Source organism: Chrysochloris asiatica, unplaced genomic scaffold (assembly GCF_000296735.1).
Source record: "Chrysochloris asiatica unplaced genomic scaffold, ChrAsi1.0 scaffold00033, whole genome shotgun sequence".
Classification (NCBI taxonomy): domain Eukaryota; kingdom Metazoa; phylum Chordata; class Mammalia; order Afrosoricida; family Chrysochloridae; genus Chrysochloris; species Chrysochloris asiatica.
The window spans coordinates 16457126-16479350 of NW_006408551.1; the positions used below are offsets into that span (position 1 = coordinate 16457126).

General features: G+C 39.7%; 1 protein-coding gene across 1 annotated transcript in view; it reads left to right on the forward strand.

Moving 5' to 3' along the window:
* Nucleotides 1-16917, forward strand: part of HMGA2 (high mobility group AT-hook 2) — a 178255-nt gene extending 161338 nt beyond the window's left edge. Inside the window, exons 4-5 of the mRNA XM_006859609.1 lie at nt 2472-2504; nt 16870-16917. Of these exons, the coding sequence (XP_006859671.1) occupies nt 2472-2504; nt 16870-16917 (81 nt within the window). The remainder of the gene's footprint in view (nt 1-2471; nt 2505-16869) is intronic.
* Nucleotides 16918-22225: the final 5308 nt, after the last annotated feature.

A 22225-nucleotide genomic window follows, 5' to 3' on the forward strand; every position in this document is an offset into this window, starting at 1 on the left:
AGTGTTGAAGAGCAAAGATGTCAGCTTGAGGACAAAGGTGCACCTGACCCAAGCCATGGTATTTTAAATAACCTCGTATGCATGTGAAACTGGACAGTAAATAAGGAAGACCATAGAAGAACTGATGCATTTGAGTTGTGTTAGAGAAGAATATTCAAAGTGCCATGGGCTGCCAGAAGAACCAATAGATCTGTTTTGGAAGAAGTGCAGCTAGAGTTCTCCTTGGAGACCAAGATGACCAAACTTCGTCTCTCATACTTCAGACATATTGTCAGAAGGGACCAGTCTCTGGAGAAGGATATCATGTTTGGTAAGGTGGAGGGTTAGAGAAAAAGAGGAAGACCCCAACGAGATGGATTGGCCAAGTGGCAGCATTGATAGACTCAAGCGTGGCAAGAGCAGTGAGGTTGGCCCAGGATCGGGCAGTGTTTCGGTCTGCTGTGCATAAGGTTGCTATGAGTTGGTACCGACTCTATGGCACCTAACAAAAACAATTTATTGGAAAACAAATTAGACTGGGTAGAAAAAATTTTTATCTCAGCTGTTTTACTCAAAACAAAATAGAGACAAGATATTCTGCAAACAAACCTATCAAGAAGGTAAAAAAAAAAAAAAAAAAACCGTAGTATGGAAGGACGTATAAAACATCATATATCCGATAAGGAATTTGTATTCATAATATGTAAAGAACTCTCACAGCACAATATTGAAAACACAAATTATCTAATTTTTAATGGTAAAAGAATTTTAATATACATTTCTCAGAAAATGATATGCAAACGACCAATGTTGTTGTTAAGTGCCTTCAACTTAGTTCCAACTCATGGTGATCCCTGTGTAGGGTTTTCGAGGAGTGGTTGGTGGCTTTAACTGAAGACTTTGTAGTTAGTAGTCCAGGCTTATCCTACAGTGCAACACATATGAAAAGATGTATGACATCACAGTCATTAAACCAAAAGGACATCTCTAGGCTTTTTTTCCTAGGTGTCTCGGGGAGGGTTCAAACTGCCAGTATTTTCATTAGTAGTCCAGTGCTTAGTCATTTGTACCACCCAAGGATCCCTCATTACTTATTCCCAGTTTGCAATTGCTGTTAAGTGCCACGAGTCGATTCTGACCCATAGCGACCCTTTATAGGGTTTCCAAGGAGCAGCTGGTGAGCTTGAACCACCGACCTTGCAGTTCAAACAACTTTGCAGTCTGATGCATTAGCCCACAGCGCCACACTAGGACTTATGCCATCAAATCAGTTCCTGCTGATGGCTACCCTATGCAACAGAACAAAATACTGCCTGACCCCTCACCAGCCTCACAGTTGTTACACTTGAGCCCGTTGCTGCTGTCCCTGTAATCCAACCTCCCTCCCCTGCTGAATCTCCACTTTACCTAGTATGATGTTCTTCTCCAGGAGTCTGGTCCCACTTGATAACATTTCCTAAGTATGACAGACAAAGTCTCACCATCCTGGCTTCTAAGAGCATTCTGGGTATACGTGTTCCAACAACAGAGTTGTTTGTTCTTCTGAAAGTCCATGGTACTTTCAATATTCTTCTCTAACAGCATAACTCAAATGCATCAATTCTATGGTCTTCCTTATTCACTATCCAACTTGCACAAATGCTTATGAGGCAATTGAAAATACTATGGCATGGGTCAGGCACACCTTAATCCTCAAATTGCTGTCTTTGCGCTTAATCACTTTAAAAGAGGTCTTGTATAACAGATTGCCTTAATGCAAAACATCGTTTAACTTCTTGACCTGTTGCTCCCATGAGTGTTGATTGTAGATCCAAGCAAAATGAAGTCTTTGACAACTTCAATCTTTCGCCATTTATTATGTTATTTATTAGTCCTGTTGTGAGGATTTTTGTTTTCTTTACATTGAGGTGTAATCCAAACTGTAGGCTGTATTCTTTGATCTTCATCAGTAAGTGTTTAAAGTCCTCTTTGCTTCCAGCAAGGAAGATTGTATCATCTGCATATTGCAGGCTGTTAATGAGCCTTCCTCCAATCCTCATACCATGCTCTCTTCTTCATTTAATGCAACTTCTAGGATTATTTGCCATTCACACAGATTGAATAAGTATTGTGAAAGAGCTCAAACCCTGGCCGCACACCTTTTCCTGACTTTAAACCATTCAGTGTCCCTGTGTTCTCTTCTAATATACAGGTTTTTAGTCTAGGTACAAGGAGCTCTGGTAGCGAAGTGGTTATGAATCGGGCTGCGAACCTTAAGATCAGAGTTTCGAAACTACCAGCCGCTCCATGGGAGAAAGATGAGGCTTTCTACTCCCGTAAAGATTTATACCCGCGGAAACCCTGTACAGGGTCGCTATGGGTCAGAACCGACTCAATGGCACTTAACAACAACAACACTGTATATACATTTATAATATGTATACTTAATTTGCTCATTATTTATGTTTCCTTTTAAAATGTAACCTGTGTTTTTATTTTGTGTTTTTCCTTAGCCACAACAAGTGGTTCAGAAGAAGCCTGCTCAGGTAAGAGGTGATCATTATATTTTTTTCTCCCAATTAACATAATTACTAACGTGAAAAATATGTGCTCAAATTAAAGTCTTAATTGGCATTTTTCTAGATTTGAAAATGCCAGCATTGCATTTTTGCAAAGAGAATTTGTTGTATTCTTCAGAAGACATCAGGACTATAATCCTGAGAATGCATCATTAAAAACCCTCAAAGACAAAAGTCTTTAGTGTACAAAGTAAATGTGCTTTTTAAATGTTTTTAAGTGATTTAAAAAAAAAATGATTTTATTTCAGTGCCCCATAAGAAAAAGAGAAATATTTAACCTTCTGACATATTTTCCTGATTCTGAAACATCAGATTTTGTCCTCGCCCCATATCCCTTTGATTTAATACGACACTTAATAGCCGCAGAACATAATTCATGATTCATGACTGGAAGCTGTTCTGTTCATTGATTCAGTCCATAATATTTGATAACTCCAAAGACCCCAAAAGAAGCTAGCCATGTAGATAACTCAGTTACACCGATTCTGCAGCTTAAAAAACTGAATCACAGTCTTTGAAATCTCTGGAAACATCAAAGTTAGGAACCAGCTTTACTTCTTTGTTCCACATGTCAGGAGTTGCTGGTCCTAACTACTTGTTCCTGCCAAATTCCAACTCAGAGCAAGCCTACAGGACAAATTAGAACTGCTTCGTGAGCTGTGCAAGACTGTAATTGACAGGAGCAGACTGCTGCATTGAACCAACAACCTTTCAATTAGCCGCTGAGTGCTTAACCACTGTGTCACAAGGGCGCCACAATCCGGGCATTCTCCAAACCAAATCCATTGCCATCAAGTCAACTCCAACTCATAGCGACACCATGGAGGGTTGCCGAGGTGGTAAATCTCTGCAAGAGCAGACAGCCTCATCTTTGTCCCACAGAGCAGCTGGTGGGTTTGAACTGCCAACCTTGTGGTTAGCAGTCCAGTGCTTATCCTACAGCACTACCATACGAACATAGAAATCATGCTTAATGAGAAAGTCGATCTTGAAGATAAGACAACTAAAGAATAATTAAATTGTGATTGCTTACTGTGTGAACTGTTACTATAATTTTAGGACATTCTTCTTTATTTAACGTTTGCTGTTCTTCTCTATTTCTGAGCTGAAATGGACACTCAGAAGAGCTAGGAATTATGTAAGACCTGCTAATATGAGTTCTTAACAAGTATCATGAGTTACCAAGTTTTTTATACAGATCTTTCATAGTAAAACATTTTAATAATTTAAAATATTCATGGAATAGTTTTCCCTGAAAGTCTTTAAAGATGTGCCCTATACCCTCTTCACATAAGACAGCACTGCCTTGCTGAGGGAAGGCCCTCCTGGCAGATTTTATATCTCGTTAAAAATGCTGCTTGGAAGAGAGTTGAAGCTTTTATACACATGTTAGGACCCAGGGGAAAATGTGTTAAAATAATTCCACTTGTGCTTTAAGTGGAATAAAGCCAGAAAGTCAGAATTACCATTTTAAAAAAAACACACCCTTATTCTCATTGTTCCCTGACTCCCAAAAGCCAGGGGTGGGAGGAAGGAGCTCTAAAAGTAAGTACTTCATGTTTGTAAACAAAATAAAATATAAATAAAAATGTGCCATTTTAAGGACACCTCAGATAGATTTAGCCTCACATCCTTTATCAATAAGCTAAAATCAAGACGAAGTGAGTGTGAAGTTCTGTGCATACATGTCTAAAGGAAACTGTAGTACTGCTGTCTCATCGCAGGTTGTGACCCTTATATTAACAACCTGATGTAGTCTGTTAACAACTTTGGTTCAGTTCCTGATCTTAGTGGTGTAGAGAAAACCAGTGGAACAAATTCACCGCATTTTGGAAATGTGTGATCTAGTTCAGAGGTTCTTGGTTGTATGTTCACATCACCTGGAAAAACACACACACACTTGCATGGACCCCACCGAATAAGTAGTGTGTGAGGGCCAGCCCTTGTAATCCAATTATAAACATGTCTTCCCTAGTCTACATTCATTGATGACAAGCAGCATGAAATAGCTGGGGTGAGAGTGTTTACACCATAGAAATCAGCAAACACTACAAATCAGGGCCTTTTTCCCCTAGAGATCAAGTTGTAAAACATTTACCTACATGCCACTGACCCCAACCTCCAGAGGTTCTGGTTATTTGGTCTGAGGTAGAGGCCCCAAGCGTAAGTATTATTTTATAAGCTCGCTAAGTGATTCTAGCGTGCAGCCAGAGGCGAAGGCATTCTGTGTACCCACGTGAGAAAACCTCTGAACCCGGACTACCAGCACATATGGGAACATGAGGGATCTAAATGAATGAGTGCAGTGCCGTAGATTATTGAGAGCATTGTTCCTAAAATAGTTTTGATCTTCGTTTTTGTTGTTCAGATGCCCAAGAGAAAATGGAGACATAAATCAGGGAGAGAAAGGATGGCATTATAGATGAGATATGAATGGCATAAACAAAAGGAGAAAGGCAGGAACGAATAAATCATAAGTGGGAATGATGTGGTGGCAAGATCAAATTGCAAACTGGGCATTAATACGCCAAAACATTACACAAGAGCAATCCTAGGCATACAGGTTTTGCTTTGTTGTTTTTTTTTCCCAAAGAAGCAGGACTATTACAGAATGATCTTCACTTGATGGGTATGACTGTTTTAGAATCCCTGCCTGAAATTAACACTTTGAAGGAGAGAGGTTCAGATGTAGAATTGGCAACGAGAATATGTATTGTCCTAATCTGTATTGTCTAAGGACATAATGATGAATTATATAAATATGGGCTACATGGAAGTTCGGAATCCTGATGTGGCACTGTGGGATAAGGCACTGGACTGCAAGGTCAGTTTGAACCGCAAGGTTGACAGTTCAAACTAAGCAGCCGCTCCTCGGAAACCCTATACAGGGTCTCTATGAGTCTGAAATGACTCGAAGGCACTTAACAATAATGGCATGGAAGTTCGTGGAGGATGATGTAAATTTTACACTACATTCAGAAGACTTTATAGTTTTCCATCTGTTTCTTTCAAAATACCCATTTCCTTTTCCATTGTGGCAGTGTGAATTAACTCAGACTCCTGTCCTCTCTTCATCAGCAGTACTCTGGGGGATTACATTCAGATCTGATTTTGATGTGGTAAAGATTTTAGCACAATTAAATATTTTGTATCTGGTGTGGTGCTGTAGGATAAGCACTGAGCTGCTAACTAAAAGGTCGGCAGTTCAAACCCACCAGCCACTTTCAGAAACCCTATACAGGGTCTCTGTCAGTTGGAACCAGCTTGACAGCTCGTAACAACAGCCACAACACCTGAGCAAAGAGCTCAGCAAAAGGTTAGAAGACCCAGGTTTTACATTCTATCCTCCGTGCCTGTGACCCTATTTATCCACCTATGAAATGGGATAATAATACCTCTCTCTTTACTTCCAAGAACATTTTATTGTCGTTGTTAGGTGCTGTCGAGCAGGTTCTGACTCATAGCGACCCTGTGTATGGTTTGTGAGGAGCAACAACTGGTGAGTTTGAACCACCGACCTTGCCGTTCAAGCCGTCCAGTGCTGCTCCCACAGTGCCACACCTGTGGGAGGTTCAAAATTATAAGAACATTATGAGAGGATTCAAATGTCTATAAATTCCAGGAAGTAGTTTTAAGTTTTTATTTATTTATTTTTGGCTGCTAGGGTTTTCACTTCCAGATAATTATATTCTCACAAAGTCTAGATGTCTAATATTTAGACCAAAGCTGCTACTTTTTGCATCTTAAAATATTTTCATTGCATATTTTTTAAATAAGGATTTTTTTAACTAAGGAGGAAGTGTTAGAGTAATTGCTCTGGTCTAAGGTAGTCAGAGTTGCCTTCCTTGTATGTGTGCCACATGGACATGAATTATAAAGGCTCTTTTATAAAGTAGGAGTCCTGGTGTGGCACTGTGGATAAATGTGCTAGACCGCAAGGTCGGTGGTTCAAGCTCACCAACCACTCCTCAGAAACCCCATACAGTGTCACTATGGGTTGGAACCGACTTGACTGCACTTAACAACAACATTTTAAAGTAGGATTAGTGTCATCACATTCTGAAACCTCTTCAGAGCTTCACATATGCCCCTTCTTATGAGATGCAAATCAGCAAAAAGTTCATTCTGAGAAGAAAAATTCTGAAGCGTAATCAGTCTCAAAATCTAGATATGCCTGTATGTTTGTACATAAGTGCATGTGGTCAAAGAGAAAATTTAAAGGAAGCCCCCACAGTGAATGTTACGTTTGGAAACTCTTACCAGGTACCATTAGCTGCAAACCTCAAGTGTTCCCATAATCCGAATTGGAAAGTTCATCATGTCTTAAAAATGTAAAGGGGAAAATCTGTAATTTCCACACTCACTTTTTTTTTTTTTAGTCCAAAACTAGTGAAAACAAAGCTTACTGGGGAACTCTACTATATTTTCATTTAAACTGATAAAATAAGCAGTAAAGAGAAATTAGCTCATTTCCTAGTTTTTCAGGAATTTGAAACAGTTGAATTCTAGCCAATAGAGGTTGCATTCTTCATGTTAGTAGGAAATCATAGTCATTTTTGTCTTTTTTTTTTAATGAAAGAAACACCATAAAAACATCAGGTTATTATTATTAATAGGGGAAGATTTGTCTCTCAAATTTTTATTTTGACAAGAATATATCTTTCTCTATCTGAAAAGGCCTTGCAGGCAGCTTATCAAATACCTTATTGTTTCTTGATTTCTCTGCCTTTTAAGACTTTAAACTGAGATTAGAAGCACCTCATTTCATATAATTCCGATGTTTTTCTTTCTCCCCTCAACCCCTACCCAAGGGGAAAACAGGATTTTAAAACCCTAAGTTCTTCCTTTCAAGCTACTTGTCTCATTCTGCAGCCCTGGCAAGCTATACCTCTAGCAATTAGGGCAGGTAGAAACCTGTTTCTTCTTTTCAGTTTTTCAGAAAAGAATTGGAGTGTTCTCAGCATCACAGAGATGGAAAACAATGCTTTCTGTTTCGAAATAAAAGCTTTTACCTGCAAGTAACATCTTCTATGGGTGGTGTGCACTGGGGCAGAGGAATCTCCACAAGCCTTGGTTATCAGGGGATTTTTTTTTCCTCTCCCTTTAAAAAGAAAAAAAGTTGAATGTTTTTACAGAGACTTCAAGAGCAGTTGTGAGGATGTTTATATTTCAGACAACCTAAACATTGTTTGGAGCAAAATGAGAGATTTGATTTTGGGACAAGCAAGTTGATGAATTGCAGTCAGCATGTTGTTCTCAAAGAAGGCATTTTTACTGGGGGTTCTTAGTCTAGACATACAAAGGAGAGAGGAGAAGGAGAGGGGAGCATTCTCACTCTAACACTCGTCTTTTACGTGGTACCTTGGCCAATGCAGTGAACAGTTCATAATAAATCAGAATGCAAATAGTCATTCTTCTACTGACTCAGGGAGCATGGTGATTTATACCACCCAAGTCATAAAGAATACTGATTTATTTATTTTCCTACTTATGCTCTTTCAAGCTGGTAAAACATTTTGTGGGCCAGTAAATGTTTGGTACCAACTGGCAAAACATTAAGAGGCATATCAAAGCTGATCCTGAGTGGTGCTGTTTTGTTGTATAGGAAATACTTTTTGACTTAACCCCTGACCTCTGACATTGTAGAGGTAAAGAAAAAAGGAGAGAGCCAAGTAGAAACTAATATTTAACCCTTGCAATGAAGTCAATGCAAGACTATCACAGCACAGGAATATATTAGAAGAGGAACTAGAGAAGAGTTTGGGGGAAAAGTCAAATTGGAAGATAGAAGCAGTGTATCAGAATGGTTATCAACAGTAAAGAGATGACTCGTTTACCTCACAGTTACAATAAAGGGATAGGGCAGGATGACATCAGCTATTTCTTGGCAAGGAATGTCTTGTAGAGATGATCTGACTTCCAACAAGAAGTCAGAGAACATCACTCCAATTTTGGACAATTTATAAAATTGCAAAAGGCAAATTTTAGTGTTTCCTACATGTGACAGATTTTCTCTAGAAGTTTTTGTTTTTTTTTTTTAAAGTATGGTTTTTAATTATGAGGAGATGTCTGTGGGTTATGCTAAATATGAAATAAAAGTATCTTCCTGATTTCCCTATTCATATTGCAGTATTTTTTTTTTCTTGTCTGTTTTGGTTCAAACTGACACAAATTAACATGGAGCAAATAGCAACAGGTTTTAAAGCCTGATCTTGATAAGAAATTTCTTTAATGTTTGAGTAGAAATGTGTTGCTTTGCCCAGGATACTAGCTTTCCATTTAGGCAATGCTTGGTGGCCACTGAGATGTCTATTGAATATTTGTTGATTCTGCTATATCGTTATTGACATTTTCATAATCTTATCCAATGGTCACATCTCAGGATAATAAACATGTAGTGCAAAACAGTGATTAAAATCCAGAAATGATCTGTTTCTTGACAACAATTGCAAGAGTTTTACACAACTTTATGCTTACAGAAAACAATGAGAAAAGGTTTCTCATTGTACCATAAAAATAAGTAAGAAATCTGGAATACAACCATTAACCAGTCCTTAACCTAATCCTAATTGTTTTTGAAAACTACTTTGTATAAATAGTAGAATAGTTTTGGAAATGTTGAAATCAGTTTCCTTCTTCTGACTGTTCTCTTCCTGTGAAGGTCCTTTTACTATGTGTCTAGCTGTTTTTCAACATGAGGCTCCTTCAGTCAGCAAACACTGATTAATTCAGAATTGGAAATTGCAATGAAAATTAATCAAACCCATGGCCCTAAGATGTCATGACTTGGGGGATCCTGATTCTTGAAAATACACTTCTGTCTAACAAAGTTTGTTTTTCATTTTGTTGTTGTCTTAAAGAAACATGTGTTGTTAACCAGGGACTTTTGTTACCTTTGTTGCAATATTTTCAGTGACTGATTGAGGGCTCAAATTAGGTAAACAGGAGTACATTTTAGGAAGCTAAGATGTCATTTTACTGTACCTTGAGAACATTGCTTAGTAACAGATTAAGCATTTGACTGCTAACCAAAAAATAGGTGATTTTAACCCACCCTGCATCACCTCAGAAGAAAGGTATGGCAGTCTGTTTCCAAAAGTCATAACCTTGCAAACCTTGGAGCAGTTCTACTTTGAAACACATGGTATTACCATGAATCAGAACCAGCTTGATGGCAGCTGGTTTTGGTTTGGGTTCAATCATAGATCTTTTTCTTTCTTTCTTTCTTTCTTTCTTTTCTTTCTTTCTTTCTTTCTTTCTTTCTTTCTTTCTTTCTTTCTTAATCCTAAAAAAAAAAAAAAAAGTACAAAATGAGTAACTGTAATTAACAATCACAGTTCCACAATAGTAATTTTTACTATTTTTCATAGCAGGATTTTTACTCTTTTTCATAGTTTTCCCATTAAGTTGTCGCATTTTTCTCTCACAAAACCCAGCAGTGCATAGATGCAGATTATACCATCAGTCAGTTAGCGTGGAAATAAGGCCAAATTTACGGGACCAGTAAGTACAGGATTAGTACCAGTGGTGAGTGACATCTACATTCAACCTTCTTTACATCAAACATGGCTCCCCCAAAGCCATCAAAACTGCCTTCAAAATTAAGCTGATGGTAATGCATGCAAAGTAGTTCTTCTAAAGCTTATTACATATTTATACACATAAAAGTCCCCTCCCCATTGTAAATGAGCTCGCCACAGAGTTGAGACCTACTCAGTGGCAGACGCCAGCTAACAATAACAGCAAAGCTAATATATGAAAAGATGAAGGGCAAATGCTATAAAGTTCCCAACTTAGACTTTCTTCTGAAAAACATATTGCAAGCCTAGCATTTCCATGAGAAATCCTTCCATTTTTCAGATTATATGGTCTATACGAGGGGGATTCAAAAAGTTGTGGAGAAATGGAATGAAACGATCATATATATTTCATTTAATATGTTTTATTAATATTTAATATTTCCCAGCTGGTGGAAATAATCAATTTCCATTAACTTGAACATCCCATTGTATTTTAAATTAAAATATCTGACAGAGAAATAGAAAATCTTTTTGTGGTCTTGTGGGTCACCTAAAAGGAGCTTGACAAATGGATTCCTTGTCCTTGGCATTCAGGAGGAGAGTTCTTTATTTCTTTTAGGAGAAGGTGTGAGAAAAGAGCTCTGGTAGCGCAGTGGTTACAAATCGGGCTGCAAAGCTCAGGGTCAGTAGTTCGAAACTACCAGCTGTTCCGTGGGAGAAAGATGAGGCTTTCTGCTCCCGTAAAGATTTACCGCCTCGGAAACCCTGTACAGGGTCGCTATGGGTCGGAACCGACTCCACAGCACATAACAACAAAGGTGTGAGATGTTATGAACACTCCTAAATGTCTCAGAGTCCTTAAGGAGTTGAGCTTTTAAGATATCAAGAAGAATAGTTCATTAAACTGTGACCATCCTTTCTAGATTGTCAGGTATTTGTAGGTTTACTGTTAAGATGGCTTGAATTACAAGTATATTTTTAGCCTTCAATGTTACCAGGACTTAATAAAGCCAACACGACACAGGCTTCTGTGATTTTGCGCTCCTTACAAAAAGGAGGCCTAATGGCTCAGTGGCTAAGCACTTGGCAGCTAACTATAAGCTCTATGATTTCAACCAGCCTAAGAATCCTTGTTTTGCGGTTCTATTATGTTCTATAGGGTCTCATGAGTTGGAATCATCTCAACAGCACACAACAACCACTATAAAGAGAGGCATCAGGATGACACAACATTTAGCTGGAGAGCGTTTCCACTCCCGGGTTCCATTTAGGTATCACAGATTTCCCTGTACTGCAGACCTGCTGTTTAGTCCGCATCTGAAAATCAAATTCCGAACCTCGGCTCTCAGCTCTAAATCTTGAACTTCCCAATGTCTGTATGTTAAGATCAGTGATTAAACTCGAAGACATTTTAAGAGTCCATTAAGCACTAGGGGTTGAGTTTGGATACTGGTTGTTTTCTTCCTCCTTTTTAACTAGGGGCAAACCATTAAGTACTGGGCTATTAACCAAATGTTGGCAATCCAAACCCACTCAGAGGCTCCTTGGAAGAAAAGGCTGGCAATCGGCTTCTGAAAGTTCACAGATAAGAAAATGCTATGGAATAGTTCTACTGTAAAAGGCCTGCGGTCACCACGAGTCTAAACTAGAGGGCAACTGGTACAGGGTTTAGCGATAGTGTACCCCAAGGTATATGCCACATGCATTTTGCACCAGATCAAAAGAATGGTGATGTGTGTAGACTATCTGTCTGGGTTTCAGAGGATTTTTTTTTTTTTTTTCATGCTTAGTCAAGGAATTAAAAGCAATAAATATCACTGAGTTACACGCAGCCCCCAGTTTCGAACATCTGACTTACAGGTAGCTCCTGCTTGTCCTTAATGTTATGTAAATTTGCTCTCATTTTGAAATGACTGAACCAGCCCCACTCACAACAAATTCTTCATCAAAATCACCTTCGCTTGGTGCATGTGCAGCTTTTAAATCATTGAAAAGGCTTCAAGGCTTTTCTTGCACTAAAGTCAGGCTAAATAAGAACCGTATGCACCAGTTCTGACTTACCTACAAATTCTTAAAGACACAGTTAGAAATGGATCTCATTTGTAACCTGGGGAAAGATTATATATTTATTCAATTTTTCATTCAATGAACAGAAGGAAAACTAAGGCAAAATAAGTACACTTTCCAATAATAATAATAATATGGTTCCCCAACTTTGTCTACTCCCCATTTACTCTAATCATTTTTCTACCAAAGAATTTGTGGTCCACACTCACAGTGCTGCAGCCTCAGTTGACTTTGTAAAGTAGTGATGTTGATGGTTGCAAGCTGCTCAGTGTTTAAAGGCTTAATGGCTGATGCTTATGAAAATATCACTGTGCATTTCCACATTGAAAAGCCCATTTATCGTGCATCCCTGAAGTCCTGTTCCAACAGGTAAATCTCTTTGACCAGAGAACTGCTATTTGGCCTTCCCACGTTGCACACTAGCCTCTAATATGATGTGTACAATTCTTGCCTATATCATTTCATTCTCTATTACTTGAAAAGAGTTTCCGGGTGGTGCAAACAGCTAACACTATCGATTCCTAACCAAAAGGATAGAGGTTGAGTCCACCCAGAGATGCCTTGCAAGAAAGTCCTGGTGATCAACTTAAGAAAAATCTGCCATGAAAATTCCTGGGGATTACGTGTCTCCTCTGACACATGGGACCATCATGAGTCGGAATCGACTTGCTGGTAACTGGTTTGATTTATAATTTGAAATGTACCCTTGAGGGGACTACACACTCTCAGAGTCCCTCTCGTGTATGTTGTAAGGCATTTCTAAAAGCATCTCGGTGTAAACTCGGGTCTACAGTAAGTGGCAGTTTCTTTAAAGCTCCTGAAGAAAATTGAAACTAAGAGTCCCTACTGACTACTCTGCTTCTGAAATAAGATTCTTTGTGGGTGTCAGAGCCTGTCATTCCTTCCCCACATCCCCTGCTTCTGTCCTCCGCCCTCCACGACAGAAGGGCCCTGTGTTTGGCCAGACAGTGACCATCCAAGTGGGTTTTCCAATACGCCTTCCTTCCTAACATAGAGTCATTCCCTGAATGATACCACACTTGTGTCATAATAACTCCACATGTAGCAAAAGCCCAAGTCACCGGAAAGGGGAGAGCTGAGGTGTGCAAAGGTGAGAAGTGCCACATGTTTGCCAACATCATCTGCCTGGCATCCATGCCTCCCTGTGTAGGCTGGCCAGGGGGACTGTGCCAAGAAGAGAGTGCTTCCTTGACAATGAGACATTTGAGAGAACTCTTCTTCTAAGCTCTTGAGAGCCAGGTTTTTTCCAACGGTTAAATGGAGTGAGACTCCCACTCTGACATGCTAGCGCTGCTGTTGTTGTTAGCTGCTGGTGAGGGGGGAGGTGGGTGGCGACCCCATGCTCAATACAAGATGTAGCCCTGTCCTGTGCCATCTCCCTGATCAGTTGCAGACCAGACCATTGTGAACCCTAGGATTTTCATTGGTTAGTTTTTCAGAAACAGATTGTAAGGCCTTTCTTCATAGTCTTAATCTGGAAGCTCTGCTGCAGTCTGTTCCCAGCATCCTAGCATCACGCAAGCCTCCACTGACAGCAGGGTGGTTGGTGCACATGAGCAGCATTGCCTGCAATTGAACCCAGGTCTCCTAAATGGAAGGTGAGGATTCTACCACGCCGCCACCAATGCCTCATCCTTGCACTATAAACAAAAAACAAACCCACTACCAGCAAGTTGATTCAGTCATTCACAATTCATAGCAGCCCTGTAAGGACAGAGTAGAACTGCCCCATAGGGTTTCCAAGGCAGCGGACAGCTGTATCTTTTTCCCATGGAGTGGAAAAAGTTTTGGTTAGCAGTTGAATACTTAGTCAATGTGACACTGGCCTCCTTCCTTGCACTATATACTATACAGCTACTAGAATTTCAAAGTCAGCAGGAAAGCTACACTAAGAAAACATTTGTGTTGTGGTAAGAACTGTTATGGGCCTGGTGGTGCAGAAAGGTTACAGGTTCAAACACACCAGCCACCTCACAGGAGACTAGACTGGCAATCAGCTTACATAAAGATTACAGCCCAGGAAACCCTAAGAGACAGTTCTACATTGTCCTATAGGATCACTGTGAGCTGAAATTGACTTGACAGAACGCAACAACAAAGAGCTGCTAAGTAAAGGAAACAACACCAGAGACCATCGTTTTCAGCTGAGTTATGTCTAAGGGATTTGAATAAACCACTTAAATATCAGAAGCATTACCAACTCAAACCAAGCAAAGTTTCTGGCAATGTGTTGAAAGGCTGATCACATTCCATCTGGTACATAGTCTCTGTAAATTCTCGGCCTTAGGATTCTGTTTCCTTCCGGATTTGGAAGTCCTCTGGTTTCCAGATTGTATAGAAAATTCAAGCTATTCGGAATGGAATTATCACAACTAGATCCAGGACACTCTCCAACTTGACTTGAATTCTGTCCATTTGTTAACGGTGAGAAGGAATGAAATCCGCTGCTTCTTTTAGTCTGTGGTCTGCATCCGGCTAGGAACCCGGATCCACACCTCCTGTCATAATGAGTCTTTGGGGGAAGAATGAAAAGTGTCTCTGCTGAATAGCTTAGTGATGTTGTGGGACTTAGATGTCAAGTGAAAAGTCAAGGTCGGAGGGTAGCTGAACCTTGGCTTGTCTCTCTTTCTTCTGTCCTTGGCTTTGATCATGCTACATCCTCCTTTGAGGCCAGGACTCCAGAGAGAGTCTCTGGGTCATGGCCTGTTGCCTAGTCAAGAGGTAAACCTGCTGCTTAAATATGTGAAGCCCGCGGCTTGGGGGTTGGGAACAAAGGGGAGGTAGCTTCATACGTTCCACATTTCCCACATAACCCAAAGCAGACTAAACAAAATCGGTGTGAAATCTGACTTGATGCTGCTGTGGTTACATTTTTGAAGCTGTATTCCATTCATTTGTATGTGTGTTTATTCCCAGAATTTACAGCTCTCTGTCTTTTGGGGATGAGAGTATCTAAAACGGTTGAGAAAGGGTTTGTAGGAAGCAGGGACTGTGATGACAACCCAGGGTAGAGCGAGCGTGTGTGTGTGTGCGTGTGTGTGTGTGTGTGCGTGCGTGTACGCGCGCATGCTCTCGCACGGACTCATGTGAGCGCCCATTCAGAGGAGGGAGGGGGTGATTTTTTTCCTTCCCGTTTGTTGCTCTTACGCACAAGTGTCACACATGGTAGCATTTAGGAGCCCTTCACAGCTGAAGTGTTTCAAACACTAATGAATGGAAGTTTGGTCATATAATGCAGACAAGCTTTAAGGCATGCTTTACTGAAGGGTGTACTGTAGTGACCTGGGAAAGGAAGAGAGGTATAAATTGTGTCAGTTAGCCACCCAGACAAAATGAAGCCATGTGGAAAATCAAATCTATTAAAGTATGAAGACTGTTAGAAGCTGTTTTAAGCAGGATTCTTAAAGGGGCTTCGTTAGCTGCAGGAGTAAATGTTTACCTCTTCTCCTACGTCTGTTTCACATGCCGTCCTAGGAGACTGCAGCGTTTGATAAAAATCATCCTCTCGCTAACGATGCTTTTATCAGAAATGTTTATTGTCTCCGCTTTACCACCCATGTCCTGAAAGGTACTGCGCAGTTGTTAAATAAGCAAAAGTAAAGAGGGCCGCACAGCTCAAGCAGGCTTGCAGAAACCCCAACAAATTCCAGAGCCATAAGGAGTCAGGGGGGGAAGAAAAAAAAAAAGGCAAAAGGCAAGAAGTAGTTAGATTTATATGAAGAGAAAGCCCTGCAAAAACATATATATTAGATTTTCTCTGCCTGGCCAGCCCACCATTAAATGTTTGGTTGATGTGGCTTTAGTGTTGAGATTAAGCAGTTATGCCAAATTTGGGTCATCGTCTTAAAATGTGCTTTAATAAATACGAGAATGAGGAAATAGATTTGGCAAGGCAGCTAATAGCCCGCTCCGCAGCTCTTTCTCAGACTCTCAGACTGCTGCGACGCTCCTGCGCATTTCGGCGCAGAGGTCACACACACGACGCGTCGTTCTGTGACTGTTGTTAAGAACCCCTGTAATCTTGACAGGAGCAGGTCTCCGAACCTTCCTCTGTGTAGCAGCTAAGCGTTTAACCATTGCGCCACCAGAGCACTTATTTTGGACATGATACTCTGGTAGCATAGTGGTTACGAATCGGGCTGCTAATCTCAGGGTCAGCAGTTCGAAACCACCAGCTGTTCCTCGGGAGAACGATGAGGCTTTCTGCTCCCGTAAAGATTTACAGCCTCGGAAACCCTGTACAGGGTCGCTATGGGTCAGGACCGACTCCACGGCACATAACAACAACAACTGTTATTGTCAATATTGAAGGAGGGATTTGTTCATGCCTTCAGAAAGCAACCTCTAAATGTATGTTGCCTTACTTGTATGCTGGTTTCTGAAAATAATGAATACCAGCTTGCTGTCAGAGAAAAATATGTTGTTTTGTACTCTAGTTGGTGAGTAAGCTTACATTGGCCTGACGTTCTCTGGATAGGAAAACAGTTGCATTTGCTGATGAGCTGCCATGATGTCAAATCCTAAGTCAACAGCGGCTAACGACTGCTCTGGGAAAGAGCACCTGGATTCCTCAGTTAAGGTTCCAGAAGGCCTAGAATGAGCAGCTTGCCAATCCTCCTCTTCCCCTTTCGAGACGTGCATAATGTGTTGTGGAAACAGGTCACCTCTGAGCTGTTTGCAAGAACAGGGTTCACAGTAACGGTTGTGCTCTTTGTGTGTTGCAGGAGGAGACTGAAGAGACATCCTCACAAGAGTCTGCGGAAGAGGATTAGGGGGCGCCAACCTTCAACTTCTACCTCAGCAGCAGTTGGATCTTTTGAAGGGAGAAGACACTGCAGTGACCACTTATTCTGTATTGCCATGGTCTTTCCACTTTTCATCTGGGGAGGGGTGGGGAGGGGTAGGGAAGGGCGGGGGTGGGGGGAGAAATCACATAACCTTAAAAAGGACTATATTAATCACCTTCTTTGTAATCCCTTCACAGTCCCAGGTTTAGTGAAAAACTGCTGTAACACAGGGGACACACAGTTTAACAATGCAACTTTTAATTACTGTTTTCTTTTTTCTTAACCTACTAATAGTTTGTTGCTCTGATAAGCAAGAGTGGGTGGGTGAGAGGAAGTTGGAATCCGGTTAGTCAATCACTGCACTGCATACCAACAAGGAATGAGTTGCTCTTGTGACGTCGGGCATTCATATAGGAAACAGCGCCCAAACCCGCTCACTGCCGTAGTGATTCCTGTTTAGAACACCAAAGATAAGGAATAGATACTATTCTCTCTCTCTTTTGTATAATCTTGTAGGCATTTACTTGATGATTTTTAACTTGTATTTCTAAATGAGACGAAATGCTGATGTATCCTTTCATTCAGCTAACAAAGCCAGAAAAAGGTGATGTTCATTTTTCAAAAAGGGAAGTAAGCAAACAAATATTGCCGACTCCTATATTTATGGCTGTCACACCTATCAGCAGGAGTAATAAATTTACTCATAGTACTCATTTTCAGGAAAACACCCATCCGGGTAGAATCTACTTCCTACGGAGCCAGATGCCATTTAGCAATAAATAACACTTGTCAGCCTCAAAGCCTTTCAGGAACCTAGACAAGTTATCTTAGCCTCTTTATAAATTAATGAAAAGGTACAGCAGAATAATACATGATGAACTCACCTGAATTATGAGGTGGGAGGAGCGAAATCTAAATTTCTTTTACTATCGCTATCGTACAGTTTTAAAAAAAGGAAGAAGAAAAAGAACATAAAAGACAGTCTGTCTCTTTTCATTGTGTATCAGTTTCCGTGAAAGACCTAAATACCACTTACCTCAAAGCAAGCTTATGTGTTACTTCAAGTAATACGTTTGACATAGGATGGTTGGCCGAGGTGCCTTATTTCGGCTTCAGTTCACCATCTCCATACAAACTGCACTTTTAGCCAGAGATGCAATATATCCCCACTACTCAATACTACCTCTGAATGTTACAATTAATTTACAGTCTCGTACTTATTACATGCTGCTATACCCAAGCAATGCAAGAAAAAGAAAAAAAAAAAACCCTTACTGGGTAGGTGATGCTAATCATCTGCGTTTTCTTTTTGTACATTTCATTACAGTTAAAGAAGCAATCTCCTTACTGTGTTTCAGCATGGCTGTGTATTTTTCTTTCTTTTTGTTTTTATAATAACAATTTTACCAATACTTGTTTCAGCTTCTCTGCTAGATTTTCTACATTAACTTGAACTTTTTTTTTTTTTTTTTTTTAAACCAAGTCGCTCCTAGATTCTTAGGGATAATATTCCTCAATCACACTACATATCACACCAAATTTGACTGTCATGTTTAAATATGACCTTCCAAGTTTGTACCTCAAATGAATTGTTTAAAGAAATGAACTAATTGACTTGCAAATACCTACCTCCAGACTCCACAAGGAATGAACTTGTTACTTGCAGCATTCATTGATTTTTCGGATGCTTGAAATCGCTCAAACTGCAGCTATCCCTAATCAAAACTATTTTTGTAAAAGAGATTTGCTAGGAAGGAACATGCTTTTAAATACATTTTCTAAATTAAATAAAAGGCAGCCTTCAAAGAAACTTGAAGCTTTGTAGGCAAGGTGCAAGAAGCTCAGCTTTTACATGATGCAATCAAGAATATGTGTTTTTAAGATCTGTAGAATATGAGAAAATGCTTGACAGATATTTTCATGTATTTTACACAAATGTGATTTTTGTAATATGTCTCGACCAGATTTATTTTAAGCGCTTCTTATGCAGAGTTTTTATTCCTTTCTCTCCTTGTGAGTGTGCCAACTTTTTAACACGGTATTATCAACTGGGCCAGGAGGTAGTTTCTTGTGATGGCTTGTGTCAGTATGGCTTTTAGTACTGAAGCCAAATGAAACTCAAAACCATCTCTCTTCCAGCCACTTCAGGGAGGTAGTTTCAGAAGCTACATACCTCTCTGAGGCTGGAAGACCGCTCACTGTTATGAATCACCAAAGGAGCTATTGAAAGAATTAAAACTCAAATGTTACTGTTCACTGTGCATTCAATAAGCAAATAAACAGTGGCTCGTAAAAATGAAAGTTCCATTCCATATCTTTGGTTGGGCCTTTGTTAGAAAACCTCATTGGCCAGCTCATAAAACTGAAGCACGTTGGCCAAACTCGGACCACCGAGCAATTTCCATCTCTGATGAAGTTACTTTTATTTCCTATACGTTGTACAATCAAAACACACGACTACCTCTTAAGTCCCAGTATACCTCATTTTTCATGCTGAAAAGGAAAAAAAAAAAAAAAAGCTTGTGGCCAATGGAACAGTAAGAACATCATAAAATTTATATATATATAGTTTATTTTTGTGGGAGATAAATTTTATAGGACTGTTCTTTGCTGTTGTTGGTCGCAGCTAAGTAAGACTGGACATTTTAACTTTTCTACCATTTCTGCAAGTTAGGTGTGTTTGCAGGAGAAAAGTACCAAGACGTTGAACTGCAGTTGGCTTTCTCCCTGTTCTTTTGAGTGTCTTCTAACTTTGTCCTTTGTTCTTCATGTAGAGTTGCTGTCTATGATTGTACTTGGAATTGCTTGCTTGTTGGATTATTTCTCCAGTGGATTGTCACTGTCTTGTTCTGCACAATAAACATAACAGCCTCTGTGATCCCAGGTGTTTTGATTTCTACTCATTGTCACAACTCCATTAAATGAGTGGTAAGGAGGGGATATTCACAAGTCACCTGGTTGCACCCCCTGCGTTCTATTACACCCACACCTGCACACACCAAAACGCTGACAGAAAATGTGCTTTTAACCATGATGCCTCTTAAAGCAACTGCCCTCACAGTTTGATTTTCAGTTCTCCAAAGGCAATAAACTATGTTAAATCCACAGCACCTGTACTGCAGGCTAGCATCTACAAAGTGGGTATCACTATATATACCAGTAACCTTTGAAATAGTATTTGGAGAGGAATCAAAAAACTGATGAGAAGAATACTAAGCAAAAGCCACAAACTTTCCATTAAATAGCAGTCTCTCCTTTTTTATTAGAGTAAAAATTGAGTAACATTTTGCCAATTGCACAATTTTCATATGTAAAATTCAGTGACATTTTTTATGTCCATTGTACTCTGCTCCATCACCACATTCCTTTTCCAAATTACTTAATTTTGTTGTTAAATGCTGTCATGTTGGTTCTGACTCATAGATAACCCTGTATAGGGTTTTCGAAGAGCGGCTAGCAAGTTTGAACCACCGACTTTGGTGTTAAGCAGGTCAGGATTTTGCTGTTAAGCAGGTCAGTGCTTATCCTACAGTGCCACGCCAGGATTCATTTGCTTACTTAAGTAGGAATCACTTATTCCGTATAAGACCATTAGCATAATTGTGCCATCAAATGTAAGGTCATTGGTACACCTCACTTACTGGTTATGAATAAATCCAGGCTTTTTAAGAACCTAAATCCTTTGGTTTATACAGCCACCATTTTGACTAGACTCTTTCTTCATTTATAACCTCATTCCCTCATTCATTTCTTCTCACAGCTAATAATTTGTGAGTTTTTAATGTGTGCAAGACGCCATGATATCTGTCCTTCAGAAGACTGTCTTGCTGGAGAAAATAAAGAAGGTGAAGAAATGGTGACAATACACTAAGCAAATGGTTAAAACAACAAATTGCAAGAATTCAGAGGCAAGAAAAACATTTTCTGTTGGGCTTAATCACTTACCCACAGTTCAGCCTAATAACAGAGAGATAGATTAGCCAACTGTTTAATATAACTCACGTGTCATCTCTTCATTTTTATTGATACAGAAAAGCACATTAGAATCAATTCCTTGTAGAAAATGAAAAACCGAAAGGGAATATTCGCTTAAGAAAGGGTATATTATGTCTAGAATGAGGTTAAGGAGATGAGTAGAATAAAAAACATTGATCCTCCTTTGGAGTTGATTCTCACTGAATAATTTCTGAATTAGGTTAATTTAGAAAAAAATGCAAGTTATTATGTGAAGGATTCTTGTGAGTTGAAATCTAGATTCAAAGAGAGTGTCCAAAAAACAAAACAGCAATGCATTCAAATATGTGTGAAGCCTCTAGTGTGTTAATGTATATACCAGATAGGGAAGATATCTCTTATCTCTGCCCACAAAAAACAAAACCTTTGCTGTGGAAGCTATATCCAAGAGAGATCTGTGTAAGTAGAGCCTTACTGAGGTACTCGAGAAAGTGGCGGGATACTCCCTGAACCCCCTGCCAATACCAGGGAGGAACATCAGGCCCTCTTACAAAAGGGCTTTCATATCCCCACTGAGAGGTATCCTGGGGCTACATGGACAAGTCTCAGCCAGTGTAATATTTCATATGGAAGAATGAGTGTTTTTCAACAGGGTTGTTACATCGCTCTAGGATCAACACTGGGCTGCTAACTGCAAAATCAGCAGTTCAAACCCACCAGCCGCTCCTTGAAAACTACAGGTTTGCTATAAGTCGGAACCAACTCAACGTCACTTAACAACAATGAGGGTACTTGGGAATCCCTGGATAGTACAAGAATTAACATGTTCAACTGTTAATCAAAAGGTTAGAGATCCAAGTCCACCCAGAAACAAGTTGAGGAAAAACGAAAAGCAGGCCTGGCAATGGACTTCTGAAAAATCGACCATTGAAAACCCTATGGAACACAGTTCTACTCTGACACATGTGGGATCGCCTTAAGTTTGATTCCGTTTTTTGGGTTTTTTTAAAGTGTATTCATCTCTTTGGTAAATTTAGGATGATACATGGTTTAGGGGTATAGTAGAAGAAAATGAAAACAATATTCTAGACCATAGGACATGATCAGAATCACTTTGTTAGTAAACAGAACCTTCAGAGGAATGAAATACGCTCATGAGTGGAGAAGGTGGCAGAACGGATATTACAGTTCTTAAGTTTTATTTACAAGAGGTGGTGTTTTATTGAACAAGATGAATTCTTAGAAGGAGATATGGTTATACTTGAGGAATTACACTTGAGACCTAGGAAATCTGAAAAGGGGATCAGAAGATGAAAAGCAGAGAATTACTTTTGAAATA